We start from the raw sequence: 14,146 nt of genomic DNA, 5'->3' as shown, positions 1-14,146 counted from the left end.
CCTGCCTTGGTCTGCTTTAAATGCCAGCTATTAAGCCCTGTGTTAAACCAGGAAGTGGCATGAGTTGGCGTCGAGTTGGCATGGAACGTATGAGGAGCCATGGGGACTGGTTGGGAGACATGGGTTAGCACGGCTGGCATGAAGGGCTATGGGGAGTGGTTGGGGACCATAAGACATAGGAGCAGGAGTCGGCCATTCGGCCCATCGAGCCTGCTCCTCTGTCCGATGAGGACGAGTGGGCTGGCGCGAGGGGCGAGGGCTGGAGGGTGTAACCGCTTCCATCGCAAGTAAGACAAGGTCGATTGAACCGGAGGCGGGATTCCTGACCAACCTGGCTCCATACTCGCTGTGACCCTGTGGGATCTGTTTCCTGGGCCGGCGGGGGTTCAAGGTTCAACTCCATTCTGCATCCGAATGTTCACCCCCCCACACGCCAAATTCCCCCCCCAGAGCAAAGATTTTGGAGCACTTCAAGTCAAAGCAGCAATTTCCTGATTGGGCAGCGAAAATCCAGCCCTATAATTCACTGTTCAGGGTTAAATGACACCGCATGGAGCTGTATTCCAAACATGAAGTTATAGGTCATCTATAAGGCTCTGGCTCACTGTAAAGGGGTAAATGTCATTGTATAGGGCCGTGTGTTCTGTAACCTGCGTGACCAGAGACTGTATTGGGCAATGTCTCACCCTGTGTTCAATGCCCAGGGTAACTGGTTGTTCTGCAGCCTTGCCTCTCACTCTGTAAGGCTATGTGTCAGTCTATGAGGGGAGGCTGCGTGTTACCAGACGAGGTTACGTGTCACTGCATGGAAGGTTACCTATCACGATGAGAGGTGACAGCCATCGGGAAAAGCTGACCGTCTTGCTCTCGGAGGAGAGGAGGAGCAGCAAAATGAAGGAGGCGGGTGGTGGGGGGGGGGGAAATGCCACCCCCTCGGAGGCTGACCACGAACACGGAAAGCAGCAGCATGTCGGCGCGCCAGCTCGGAGGTCCGAGAAAGGTGGTGGAGCAAATCAGGCAGCAGCCCCTTGGGCTGGGCAGAGCAAAGGGAAAAGCCTCAGGCCCCGCAGCACCAAAACACTGCGCCATAGGTGCGGGTCCTCCGCGGAGGCGGCGGGCAGGAGGGGCTGGCTGAGGTCATAGAATTGACAGCGCAGAAGGAGGCCATTGGGCCCATCACGTCTGGGGCGGCCACCCAGACAAGACCAAGTACCGAGGTTCTGCAAAAAACAGTCAGTGTTTTAGTCCCAGTCCCCGGTGTCTAATAATTTTTGTTATTGTTTTTAAAAACTTTTTTCGGGGACCGGGGGAGAGGGAGAAAGGAGGGGGCGGGGGGTTGGGGAAACAATATCGGGATCCTGGTCATCGAAACGCCACCGCAACAGCCACGCATGCGACCCCCCCCCCCCCCCCCTTCGCCTGAAGGGAAACGAAAGGAACATGGCGACTGGAAATGGCGGCTCCTGGCGCTGCACCTGCTGCGTCAGGAGGACGTGATTCTGTCAGAGCTTCCGGCTCGCATTGACGAGGGTGGAGGGTGGGTGGGTGGGGGGGGGGGGGGGAGGGTCTCAGGGCGGAGGGGGGCGGGGGGGGGGTCCGTGCGGCCCTAACGGTTCACGTGGCCAGGTTCTCGACGTTGACGCCGGACATCCGGATTTGCGAGCTGCTCTTGCTCAGTACGGAGAGCTGGGTACCGCCATTGGCCCCGCTGCTGGCCAGCGATGGATGGCGGTGCTTGAAGTCAACAGCAAAGTACCGGTTTACCTTCCAGCTCCTCCACTTCCGCTTGATCTCGGACTGTACCTTTGGGAAGAAACTTAAAAATGTCATTTGAATGTATTCAGCTGCATCAGAACTGAAGGGAATCAAACACACAAACAAAGAATTTTTTTTAAAAAAGAACAGAAATATTTTCTTTACTGTTTCGGCACGAAGAGAAAAAAATATCAGCTTACCTCTCCATTCAGGAAACAATACAGAACCGCCACAACAAACCCCTGCAAGGAATGTACAAATCACATCCACAATTAGTGCCTTATAAAGAAAGCATTTGAATTAAGCCGGGATTTAAGTCGAACATCGAGCTACATGCAGTGACCGGGTGTTGGCCTTTGGTGGCCATTTTGTTTTTCCCTCCATTTCTTTTGTTCCCCCCCCTGTCTGTGTCTTTTCTTGGATGTGATTCCATTTGGGAGCAGCAGCTCCAGCCCTCACCCCCTTAACCCCCCACCCCCCCCCTCACAAACCCCTACTCTAACGAGCACGGCCGGCCTAGCTGTGGAGCGTTAGGAAGTGCAGGCCGCACTCCCATCTCAGGTCGATATTCTCCGCTCCCCGCCCCCCAGCCGCCTGTTTCTCGACGGCGCGCCGTTCACCGGCAGTGAGGTAACCAGGAAAGGTAAGTGGTTCATCTAATTTTGCTGTTTTTCAGTTAAAAGTGCAGTGTAGATTAGTGTCTGATTGGCTGAAGCTGCCCCACCCTAATTGCTGAGAGGCAGTTATCTGGCAGTCACCTGAGGCCTGTTAAGGGGCACAAAGGTACACATTGTATTCTTCTCTTTGAAGTTTTAGTGTGAGTCATCCTAAAGTCTGTATAAAAGACAGACAGAAAGCGCACATTAGTAAGCATTGCGCAGGTCAAGGAGACACAGCCTGAGTGAGAGAGATACAGACCGAGTGAGAATTTGGTAATTTGGTGCAGTGAGGTAATTCGGTGAAGAGTGGGAGAAGGTGCTTTTTCCCTACTGTTTTGTTCTCTCTCTTTCTTCGGGCCTAATTTCGGGAGCTGTTCGGAGGAGGAGGAGCAGTCTCTGTGAGTATAAAAACCGAACGGAAACTTCCTGTTTTCCAGTTTGTTTCCCAAAAGTGACGTCAGAGGGAAGCTGTGATCTGAGTGGTTGATAGCAAATCTGCCCCAAATTTTTAAAAAAAAACACAGTTAAACTCGTAAACTTAAATTAAACTAATTAATTAATTAGTGATGGCTGGTCAGGTGCTGTGCTTGAGCTGCTTGATGTGGGAGCTGGCAGATCCCATTGCGAGCTGCAGCGACCACATCTGCAGTAAGTGTTGGCTGCTCGAAGAGCTCCGGCTCAGAGTTGATGAGCTGGAGTCTGAGCTTCAAACACTGAGGCACATCCGGGAGGGGGAGACTTACCTGGACACTGTGTTTCAGGAGGCAGTCACACCTGTCAGAGTAAGTAGTTTAAATCCTGCCAGTGGCCAGGGGCAGCAGGGTGTGACTGCAAGTCAGGCAGGTAAAGGGAACCAGCAGTCAGGAACTCAGGAGCCTCAGCCCTTGACTCTGTCCAACAGGTATGAGGCACTTGCTCCCTGTGTGGATGGCGAACAGGGCTGCAGGAAGGATGAGTCAGCTGACCAAGGCACCATGGTTCAGCAGGCCATTCAAGGGGAGGGAGTAAATAGGCAAGTTGTAGTTGTAGGGGATTCTATTATCAGGGGGATAGATAGTATCCTTTGTGAGCAGGATAAAGAGTCCCGCATGGTATGTTGCCTGCCCGGTGCTAGGGTGCGGGACATCTCTGACCGGCTTGAAAGGATACTGGAGAGGGAGGGGGAGGATCCAGTTGTTGTGGTCCATGTCGGTACCAACAACAGAGGCAAGTCTAGGAAAGAGGACCTGTTTAGAGATTATAAAGAGCTAGGATTCAAATTAAAAAACAGGTCCTCAAGGGTCATAATCTCCAGATTACTGCCCGAGCCACGTGCAAATTGGCATAGGGAGGCAAGAATAAGGGAAGTTAACACGTGGCTGAAAGAGTGGTGTGGGAAAGAGGGGTTCCTTTTCATGGGACACTGGCATCAGTTTTGGGACAGGGGGGACCTATACCGTTGGGACGGTCTCCACCTGAACCCAGCTGGGACCAGTGTTCTGGCGAAAAGAGTAAATAGGGTGGTCAATAGGACTTTAAACTAAAGATTGGGGGGGAAGGGAAAGTCAGGGAACCAAGAGGTGAAGTAATCAGTGGGAAGCGTAGCTGCTTAGGAATACAAAAAAGCACGAAAAGACAAAACTCAGGAGAGGTTACGATAGTCCCCATCCCACAAAATATGACACAGTGTATGGAAAGGCTCAGTAAACCAAGGTCCACCACACTAAGAAAACAAAAAGGGACGGTCAATAGAGAATTAAAGGTGCTATATTTAAATGCGCGCAGTGTACGGAACAAGGTAGATGAGCTTGTGGCCCAGATTGTGACTGGCAGGTATGATGTGGTAGGCATCACAGAGACATGGTTGCAGGGGGTTCAGGACTGGCATTTAAACATCCAGGGATTCACAACCTATCGAAAAGACAGGGAGGTGGGCAGAGGGGGAATTAATTAATTAGGAATGAAATTAAATCAATAGCACTAAATGACATAGGGTCAGATGATGTGGAGTCTGTGTGGGTAGAGTTGAGGAACCACAAAGGCAAAAAAACCATAATGGGAGTTATGTACAGGCCTCCTAACAGTGGTCAGGACCGGGGGCACAAAATGCACCACGAAATAGAAAGTGCATGTCAGAAAGGCAAGGTCACAGTGATCATGGGGGACTTCAATATGCAGGTGGACTGGGTAAATAATGCTGCCAGTGGACCCAAGGAAAGGGAATTAATTGAATGTTTACAGGAGGGCTTTTTGGAACAGCTTGTGATGGAGCCCACGAGGGAACAGGCCATTCTGGACTTAGTGTTATGTAATGAGCCAGACTTGATTAAAGGTCTTAAAGCAAGGGAGCACTTAGGAGGCAGTGATCATAATATGGTAGAATTCAATCTCCAATTTGAAAGAAAGAAGGTAGAATCAGATGTAAAGGTGTTACAGTTAAATAAAGGTAACTACAGGGGCATGAGGGAGGAACTGACGAAAATCGACTGGGAGCAGAGCCTAGTGGGAAAGACAGTAGAACAGCAATGGCAGGAGTTTCTGGGAGTAATTGAGGACACAGTGCAGAGGTTCATCCCAAAGAAAAGAAAGGTTATCAGAGGGGGTATTAGGCAGCCATGGCTGACAAAGGAAGTTAGGGAATGCATCAAAGCAAAAGAGAAAGCCTATAATGTGGCAAAGAGTAGTGGGAAGTCAGAAGATTTGGAAGGCTACGAAAACAAACAGAGGATAACAAAGAGAGAAATAAGGAAAGAGAGGATCAAATATGAAGGTAGGCTAGCCAGTAACATTAGGAATGATAGTAAAAGTTTCTTTAAATACATTAAAAACAAACGGGAGGCAAAAGTTGACATTGGGCCGCTCCAAAATGACGCTGGTAATTTTGTGATGGGAGACACGGAAATAGCTGAGGAACTAAATAAGTACTTTGCGTCAGTCTTCACAGTAGAAGACATGAGTAATATCCCACCAATTCCGGAGAGTCAGGGGGCAGAGTTGAATATGGTAGCCATCACAAAGGAGAAAGTGCTAGAGAAACTAAGAGGTCTAAAAATTGATAAATCTCCGGGCCCAGATGGACTACATCCTAGAGTTCTAAAGGAGATAGCTGAAGAAATAGTGGAGGCGTTAGTTATGATCTTTCAAAAGTCACTGGAGGCCGGGAAAGTCCCAGAGGATTGGAAAATCGCTGTTGTAACCCCCCTGTTCAAGAAGGGAACAAGGAAAAAGATGGAAAATTATAGGCCAATTAGCCTAACCTCGGTTGTTGGCAAGATTCTAGAATCCATTGTTAAGGATGAGATTTCTAAATTCTTGGAAGTGCAGGGTCAGATTAGGACAAGTCAGCATGGATTTAGTAAGGGGAGGTCGTGCCTGACAAACCTGTTAGAGTTCTTTGAAGAGATAACAAATAGGTTAGACCAAGGAGAGCCAATGGATGTTATCTATCTTGACTTCCAAAAGGCCTTTGATAAGGTGCCTCACGGGAGACTGCTGAGTAAAATAAGGGCCCATGGTATTCGAGGCAAGGTACTAACATGGATTGACGATTGGCTGTCAGGCAGAAGGCAGAGAGTTGGGATAAAAGGTTCTTTTTCGGAATGGCAACCGGTGACGAGTGGTGTCCCGCAGGGTTCAGTGTTGGGGCCACAGCTGTTCTCTTTATATATTAACGATCTAGATGACGGGACTGGGGGCATTCTGGCTAAGTTTGCCGATGATACAAAGATAGGTGGAGGGGCAGGTAGTATGGAGGAGGTGGGGAGGCTGCAGAAAGATTTAGACAGTTTAGGAGAGTGGTCCAAGAAATGGCTGATGAAATTCAACGTGGGCAAGTGCGAGGTCTTGCACTTTGGAAAAAAGAATAGAGGCATGGACTATTTTCTAAACGGTGACACAATTCATAATGCTGAAGTGCAAAGGGACTTGGGAGTCCTAGTCCAGGATTCTCTAAAGGTAAACTTGCAGGTTGAGTCCGTAATTAAGAAAGTAAATGCAATGTTGTCATTCATCTCAAGAGGCTTGGAATATAAAAGCAGGGATGTACTTCTGAAGCTTTATAAAGCATTAGTTAGGCCCCATTTAGAATACTGTGAGCAATTTTGGGCCCCACACCTCAGGAAGGACATACTGGCACTGGAGCGGGTCCAGCGGAGATTCACACGGATGATCCCAGGAATGGTAGGCCTAACATATGATGAACGTCTGAGGATCCTGGGATTATATTCATTGGAGTTTAGGAGGTTGAGGGGAGATCTAATAGAAACTTACAAGATAATGAATGGCTTAGATAGGGTGGATGTAGGGAAGTTGTTTCCATTAGCAGGGGAGACTAGGACCCGGGGGCACAGCCTTAGAATAAAAGGGAGTCACTTTAGAACAGAGATGAGGAGAAGTTCCTTCAGCCAGAGAGTGGTGTGTCTGTGGAATTCATTGCCACAGAGGGCGGTGGAGGCCGGGACGTTGAGTATTTCTAAGACAGAAGTTGATAAATTCTTGATTTCTCGAGGAATTAAGGGCTATGGAGAGAGAGCGGGTAAATGGAGTTGAAATCAGCCATGATTGAATGGCGGAGTGGACTCGATGGGCCGAATGGCCTTACTTCTGCTCCTATGTCTCATGGTCTTATGATCCTCTACCCCCACCTCTCGCCAATGGGATTTCCCGGGCAACTCGCGGGCCGGGATTGCGCCGCCCGAGGGAACAGAGAACCCCAACAGCCAGAGAATTCCAGCCTCTGGGTCATAAGGGGGCGGCATGGTAGCACAGTGGTTAGCACTGCGGCTTCACAACGACAGGGTCCCCAGGTTCGATTCCCGGCTTGGGTCACTGCCTGTGTGGAGTCTGCACGTTCTCCCCGTGTCTGCGTGGGTTTCCTCCGGGTGCTCCGGTTTCCTCCCACAAGTCCCGAAGGACGTGCTGTTCGGTGAATTGGGCATTCTGAATTCTCCCTCTGTACCTGAACAGGCGCCGGAGTGTGGCGACGAGGGGATTTTCACAGTAACTTCATTGCAGGGTGAATGTAAGCCTACTTGTGACAATAAAGATTATTTTTAGGTTGTGGGCTCAAGTCCCACTCCACACGATAAAACCCAGGCCTGGCGTTGTCCTGCTGCTCCCAGGGCCTGCCACAGTCGCTGACTTTTGGATGAGACACAGGCCTGAGGCCTTCCCGGCTTAGGTGGATGTGAAAGATCACACGGGAGGTAACCCCTGGTGTCTGGGTCAATACTGACCCTCAATAAACATCATGCAAATAAATTGTCGGGTCATTGCTGTTTGTGGGAGTTTGCTGCGCATAAATTGGCTGCCATGTTCCCGACATCAGAACAGAGCCTGCACCTCAAAGTTACTTAGGTTGCAAAAGGTTTTTTTAAAATGCAAACTTTTAATTATTTTTCAATAATATGTATGGTGACTGGTTAGTTGACTTTGGGAGTTGTCTTGTTGTCAGCTGGAAGGTAAGCATAGAACCCCTATATGCAGAAGGTGGCCATGGCCCATCGTCTCTCTGCATCGACCCTCCGAAAGAGCGCTCCACCTAGGCCCACTCCCCCACCCCATCCCCGTAACCTAACCTGCACCTCTTTGCAAACTAAAGGCCAATTCAATCATGGCCAATTGGCCTAACCTGCATCTCTTTGGACTTGTGGGAGGATACCGGAGCACCCGGAGGAAACCCACGCAGACACGGGGAGAACGTGCAGACTCCGCACTGACAGTCACCCGAGGTCAGTGCGAACCACCGTGCCGCCACAGAGCTGAAGGGGAGCGTCTTTCTGACATTCCACCGGTAACCCAGGCTGTTGCTATGGGGGATAATAAAAGCGAAATACTGCGGAAGCTGGGAATCTGAAATCAGGAGAGAAAGTGCTTGTGATGAATGGTTACTGTAACACTGTACCCTTGACATCATGTAAGGTGATGTCCCCTTTAAGACCGGGCTTGGAACCCTGGGGAACTCCGCCTCCGGCTCCACCCATCTGGGAGTCGTATATAAGGGACCTTGTGGGCAGTGCAGCTGTTAGCACACGTCTCGGCAGTAGTCTAGTTCTTAGTTTATTAAAGCCTTCTTTACTGTTTACACTCTAAGCGTCGTTATTGAGGGTACCACAGTGCTGGATAAACTCAGCAGGCCTTGCAGCATCTCTGGAGATAGAAACAGAGGGCGCCATTCAACCAAAACATTTCAAAGTGTCATTTTGGGCGACTTTGGTGGGGTGTTTCCTGTCGGCTTTCTGGGTGACATCGCCGGTATCCACCCGCACTTGGCCATTTTTTGGGGACCTTGGGAAGTTTCTCCCGGCGAGGTCGTCACTGCTATAAAACGTTAATTGGTCCACTTAACAAGGCCCCACCGGTTTCACGCCGCAAATGGCTGTCCTGACGGCTGATTGGCTGGGATCGCACTCGCCAATCCCCGCTAACAAGGGGGAGCAGCACTTAAACCGCTCCTGCACAGTCAACCCCGCACATCTGGCAGCCATGCCACCGAGGAGACCAGCCTCGGAATTCGGGATTCCGACCTGGCCAGACTGTTGGGACGGGTTTGAAATCAGCAAGACTGAATCGGTTGTACTGACCGAGCTGGCCGGGCCCTAAAGGACGTATCTGGCAAACTGGGCCTCTGGCAGGGGGTGAGAGAAACAAAGGAAGTAACATGTTACATGACCTCACCCTCACCAATCTCTCTGCCGCAGGTGCATCTGTCCATGACAGTATCAGAAGGAGTGACCACACGCAGAGTCCTTGTGAAGAATCCCATCTTTAAACTGAGGAATTCCTCCATGTGGCAACGCTACCATGCACGGCAGCACGGTAGCGCAGTGGTTAGCACAATTGCTTCACAGCGCCAGGGTCCCAGGTTCGATTCCCCGCTGGGTCACTGTCTGTGCTGAGTCTGCACGTTCTCCCCGTGTGTGCGTGGGTTTCCTCCGGGTGCTCCGGTTTCCTCCCACAGTCCAAAGATGTGCAGGTTAGGTGGATTGGCCACGCTAAATTGCCCTTAGTGTTGGGTGGGGATACTGGGTTATGAGGATAGGGTGGCGGTGTTGACCTTGGGTAGGGTGCTCTTTCCGGTGCAGACTCGATGGGCCGAATGGCCTCCTTCTGCACTGTAAATTCTATGAAAAAAAAAAAAAATGGGATAGATTCAGAACAGATCTACCAACTCAAGACTGGGCATCCATGAGGCGCTGAGGGCCCTCAGCAGCAGCAGAATTGTATTCAGCCACAACCTGTAGCCTGTCATATCCCCCACTCTACCATTACCACCGGGGGATCAACCCTGGTTCAATGAAGAGTGCGGGAGAGCATGCCAGGGGCAACATTGGGCCTCGCTAAAAATGAGGTGTCAACCTGGTGGAGCTACAACACAGGACTACTTGTGTGCCAAACAGCAGAAGCAGAAAATAACAGACAGAGCTAAGCGATTCCACAACCTCTGGATCAGATCTAAGCTCTGCAGTCCTGCCACATCCAGCCCTGAATGGTGGGGCACAATTAAACAACTCGGGAAGGAGCAGTGCTCCGAAAGCTAGTGATATGAAACAAACCTGTTGGGCTTTAACCTGGTGTTGTAAGACTTCTTACTGTGCCCATCCTCAATGATGGAGGAGCTCAGCACATCTGTGCAAAAGACAAGGCTGAGGCATTCGCAACAATCGTCAGCCAGAAGTGCTGAGTGGATGACCCATCTGGGTCTCCTCCGGAGGTCCCCAGCATCACAGATGTCAGTCTTCAGACACTCCACGTGGTATCAAGAAACGGCTGAAGACACTGGATACTGCAAAGGCTGTGGGCCCTAACAATATCCCGGTAATAGTACTGAAGACTTGTGCTCCAGAACTTGCCACACCCCTAGCCAAGCTGTTCCAGTACAGCCACAACACTGGCATCTACCCGGCAATGTGGGAAATTGCCCAGGTGTGTCCTGTACGCAAGAAACAGGGCAAATCCAACCCAGCCAATTACCGCCCCATTAGTTTAATCTCCATCAGCGAAGTGATGAAAGGGAGTCATCAACAGTGCAATCAAGCTGCATTTGCTCAGCGATGGATTCCACCAGGGTCACTCAACTCCTGACCTCATCACAGCCTTGGCTCAAACATGGACAAAGAAACTGAACTCTAGAGGTGAGGTGAGAGTAATTGCCCTTGACATAAAGGAAGTAAATAATTGAGTATGGCACCAAGGTGCCCTAGCTAAACTGGAGGCAATTGGAATCAGGGGGGAAACTCTCTGGTTGGAGTCATACACAAAGAACAAAGGACAAAGAAAAGTGCAGCACAGGAACAGGCCCTTCGGCCCTCCAAGCCTGCGCCGACCATGCTGCCCATCTAAACTAAAATCTTCTACACTTCCTGGGTTCGTATCCCTCTGTTCCCATCATATTCATGTATTTGTCAAAATGCCGCTGAAACGTCACTATCGTCCCTGCTTCCACCACCTCCTCCGGCAGCGAGTTCCAGGCACCCACTACCCTCTGTGTAAAAAAACTTGCCTTGTACATCTCCTCTGAACCTTGCCCCTCGCACCTTAAACCTATGTCCCCTAGTAATTGACCCCGCTACCCTGGGAAAAAGTCTCTGACTATCCACTTTGTCTATGCCCCTCAGTATTTTGTAGACCTCTATCAGGTCGCCCCTCAACCTCCTTCATGCCAGTGAGAACAAACCAAGTTTATTCAACCTCTCCTCATAGCTAATGCCCTCCATACCACGCAACATCCTGGTAAATCTCTTCTGCACCCACTCTGAAGCCTCCACATCCTTCTGGTAGTGTGGCGACCAGAATTGAATACTATACTCCAAGTGTGGCCGAACTAAGGTTCTATACAGCTGCAACATGACTTGCCAATTCTTATACTCAATGCCCCGCCCAATGAAGGCAAGCATGCCGTATGCCTTCTTTACTACCTTCTCCACCTGTGTTGCCCCTTTCAGTGACCTGTGGACCTGTACACCTAGATCTCTCTGACAATACTCTTGAGGGTTCTACCATTCACTGTATATTCCCTACCTGTATTAGACCTTCCAAAATGCATTACCTCACATTTGTCCGGATTAAACTCCATCTGCCATCTCTCCGCCCAAGTCTCCAAATGATCTAAATCCTGCTGCATCCTCTGACAGTCCTCATCGCAATCCGCAATTCCACCAACCTTTGTGTCGTCCGCAAACTTACTAATCAGACCAGTTACATTTTCCTTCAAATCATTTATATATACTACGAACAGCAAAGGTCCCAGCACTGATCCCTGAGGAACACCTGGCACAAAGGAAAATGGTTGTGGGGGTTGGAGGTCAATCATCTCCGCTCCAGGGTTCCTCATGGTAGGGCCATCGGCCCAACCATCTTCAGCTGCTTCATCAATTACCTCCTTTCCATCGCAAGGTCAGAAGTGGGCATGTTTGCGGATGACTGCACAATGTTCAGCACCATTCGCAACCCCTCAGATACTGAAGCAGTCCATGTCCGTGTGCAGAAAGATCTGGACAATATCCAGGCTTGGGCTGACAAGAGACATGGAACATTCACGTCACACAAGTGCCAGGCAATGGCCGTCTCCTACAAGAGAGATTCTCCCTTGGCACTCAGTGGCATCAGCTGGACTCCCAATATCAACACTCTGGGAGGGTCACCATTGACCGGAAGATGAACTGGACTAGCCACATTAATACTGTGGCTAAAGCCACAATCACACAGTCAGGAGTGCGATGGAATACTCTCCAGTTGCCTGGGTGAGCGCAGCTCCAACAACACTCAAGAAGCTCAACACCAGCCATGAGAAAGTCTCCTGTGTGGTTGGTACCCCACCCACCACCATGAACATTCGCTCCAACACACACAGGCATGCACACACACACACACGTACGCATGCACATACGTATGCACGCACACGCACACACATGCAGACACCTACGCAGCCTGCACACGCACACAAATGATTGCCTGTCTCCAGACTCTTCCCTGTGGGTGACATTGACTGCTTCCCTGGCCTGCAGTTCCACGGGCACTGGATTGGTACCCTGTCCACCTCGCCATTCCTTGGAAGTGGACCAAGATGGAATATTGGCAACTCCTCACCGTGGACAACAGTTCCCCACCCTCTGGTTGGCCTGGAGGTTTCAGACATGAAAGGTGAATCTCCAGGTCTCTGTTGGAAGCGCCTCTAGGGCAATAAATACAAATGTGTCTTACAGCAGCTTCTGATGGGGAACTGAAGGGCGGGGCAGTCAATGACGGATCATGAGGAGGTGGGGGTTGTCGGGGGGGGGGGGAGGGGTGTGGCGGTGAGATGTCACGTGATGAAAGTTCCAGGGCGTGACCAATCACAGTCGGCACCCTTACCACGGGTAGATCAACATGGCCAACTGCTGAGCACCCTCCCCAAACCCACACCTCCACCCTATCCTCGTAACCCAGTATCCCCACCTGACCTCAGGGCAATTTAGCACGGCCAATCCACCCTAGCCTGCACACCTTTGGACTGTGGGAGGAAACCGGAGCACCCGGAGGAAACCCACGCACACACACGGGGGAGGACGTGCAGACTCCGCACAGACAGTCACCCGAGCCGGGAATCGAACCTGGGACCCCGGCGCCGTGAAGCAACTGTGCTAACCACGGTGCTACAGTGCTGCCCCGGTTTCGATTTTTTTTGCGTACCGCGGGTTGTTGGGATCTGGAATGAAAGGGCGGAGGCAGAGGATTCAGTGACCGCTTTCAGGAGAGAATTGGATCAATATTTGAACAGGAATAAAAATAATCAGGGTTTAGGTAAAGAACAGGGAGTGGGTCTAAGGCTCTTTGTTAACGTACAAAATTCTGAAGGGATTTGATAGGATGGATACTGAGAGATTATTTACGCTGGCCGGGAATCTAAAATACGAGTTTTAGGATAAGGGGCCAATCATTTTGGACTGAGATGAGGAGAAATTTCTTCACTCAAAGGGTTGCAAATCTCTGGAATTCGCCGTCCCAGAGGGTTGAGGGTGCTCCATCTATGAATATAGTGACTGGAATGGACAGATCTTTTGGTCTCTCAGGGAATTAAGGGAGCGGGCGGGACAATGGAGCTGAAGACCAAGATCGGCCATGGTCGTACTGAATGGTGGAGCAGGCTCGATGGGCCGAGTGGTCTACTCCCTGCTCCTATTTATGGTGCTCTTCTGCTCTTTTGTGAAGGGGTAGCATGGTCATGATGGGCCGAATGGCCTCCTGGTATGATCCCACGACACACAAAAATGGCCCCCGGCAAAGATCTGTGGATGACAAATCGGGAGGAGGAACCGTTTCCCGCCTGTTTTTGGCTTCTACTAACTGACGACGGGGGTAGGCCCTCGCTTCATCCGCTGCCCCTGGCAACAGCTCAGCAGCGGCTCCGCCTGGGGACGGGGGCTAGCAAGGGCTATGCGTGACCCACAGCGGATGGAGGTACCTTTCTGTGCCCTTCCACAGCACGCTCAGCAACGTTACAGCGCTCGGACCAAGTTACCTGAAAGGATCCTAGTCCCAGCTCAAATACCAGCCGCTCCCTGGTGTTGACATCCTCTGGGTAAAAGGCAAACACTGTGTAGTGAATCCCAAACAGTGGAATCAGGAGGAGGGTCGACCGGGCCAGTCTCCTGTGTGAAGTGATTGAGGAGTGAGAGAAACAACAACCGTTAACATTGGTGAGTTCGCGACGGACAAACTAAATTCAAGATTATTTCTTTAGCACAGACAATATAAAACCCGGAAGAAACTAATAT

At 50.6% G+C, this 14,146-nt stretch overlaps 1 protein-coding gene across 5 annotated transcripts in view; it reads right to left on the bottom strand.

Moving 5' to 3' along the window:
* Positions 1-1,566: 1,566 nt before the first annotated feature.
* Positions 1,567-14,146, bottom strand: part of LOC140424736 (pituitary adenylate cyclase-activating polypeptide type I receptor-like) — a 311,016-nt gene continuing 298,436 nt past the window's right edge. For 4 of the 5 annotated variants that reach the window (XM_072508082.1, XM_072508080.1, XM_072508083.1 and 1 more), the window contains 3 exons: positions 13,891-14,020; positions 1,956-1,997; positions 1,567-1,803 (listed from right to left, as the gene is read on the bottom strand). In XM_072508082.1, coding sequence (XP_072364183.1) covers positions 1,615-1,803; positions 1,956-1,997; positions 13,891-14,020 — 361 coding nt within the window. In that variant the 3' untranslated portion in view covers positions 1,567-1,614. Of the gene's footprint in view, positions 1,817-1,955; positions 1,998-13,890; positions 14,021-14,146 lie in introns of all 5 variants that reach the window. The other variant, XM_072508084.1, reaches the window with a different exon arrangement.

The sequence above is a fragment of the Scyliorhinus torazame genome, chromosome 6 (genome assembly GCF_047496885.1).
Source record: "Scyliorhinus torazame isolate Kashiwa2021f chromosome 6, sScyTor2.1, whole genome shotgun sequence".
Lineage (NCBI taxonomy): Eukaryota > Metazoa > Chordata > Chondrichthyes > Carcharhiniformes > Scyliorhinidae > Scyliorhinus > Scyliorhinus torazame.
Note: the sequence above shows the minus strand (reverse complement) of the source record. Positions and strands in the feature narration are given on the sequence as shown.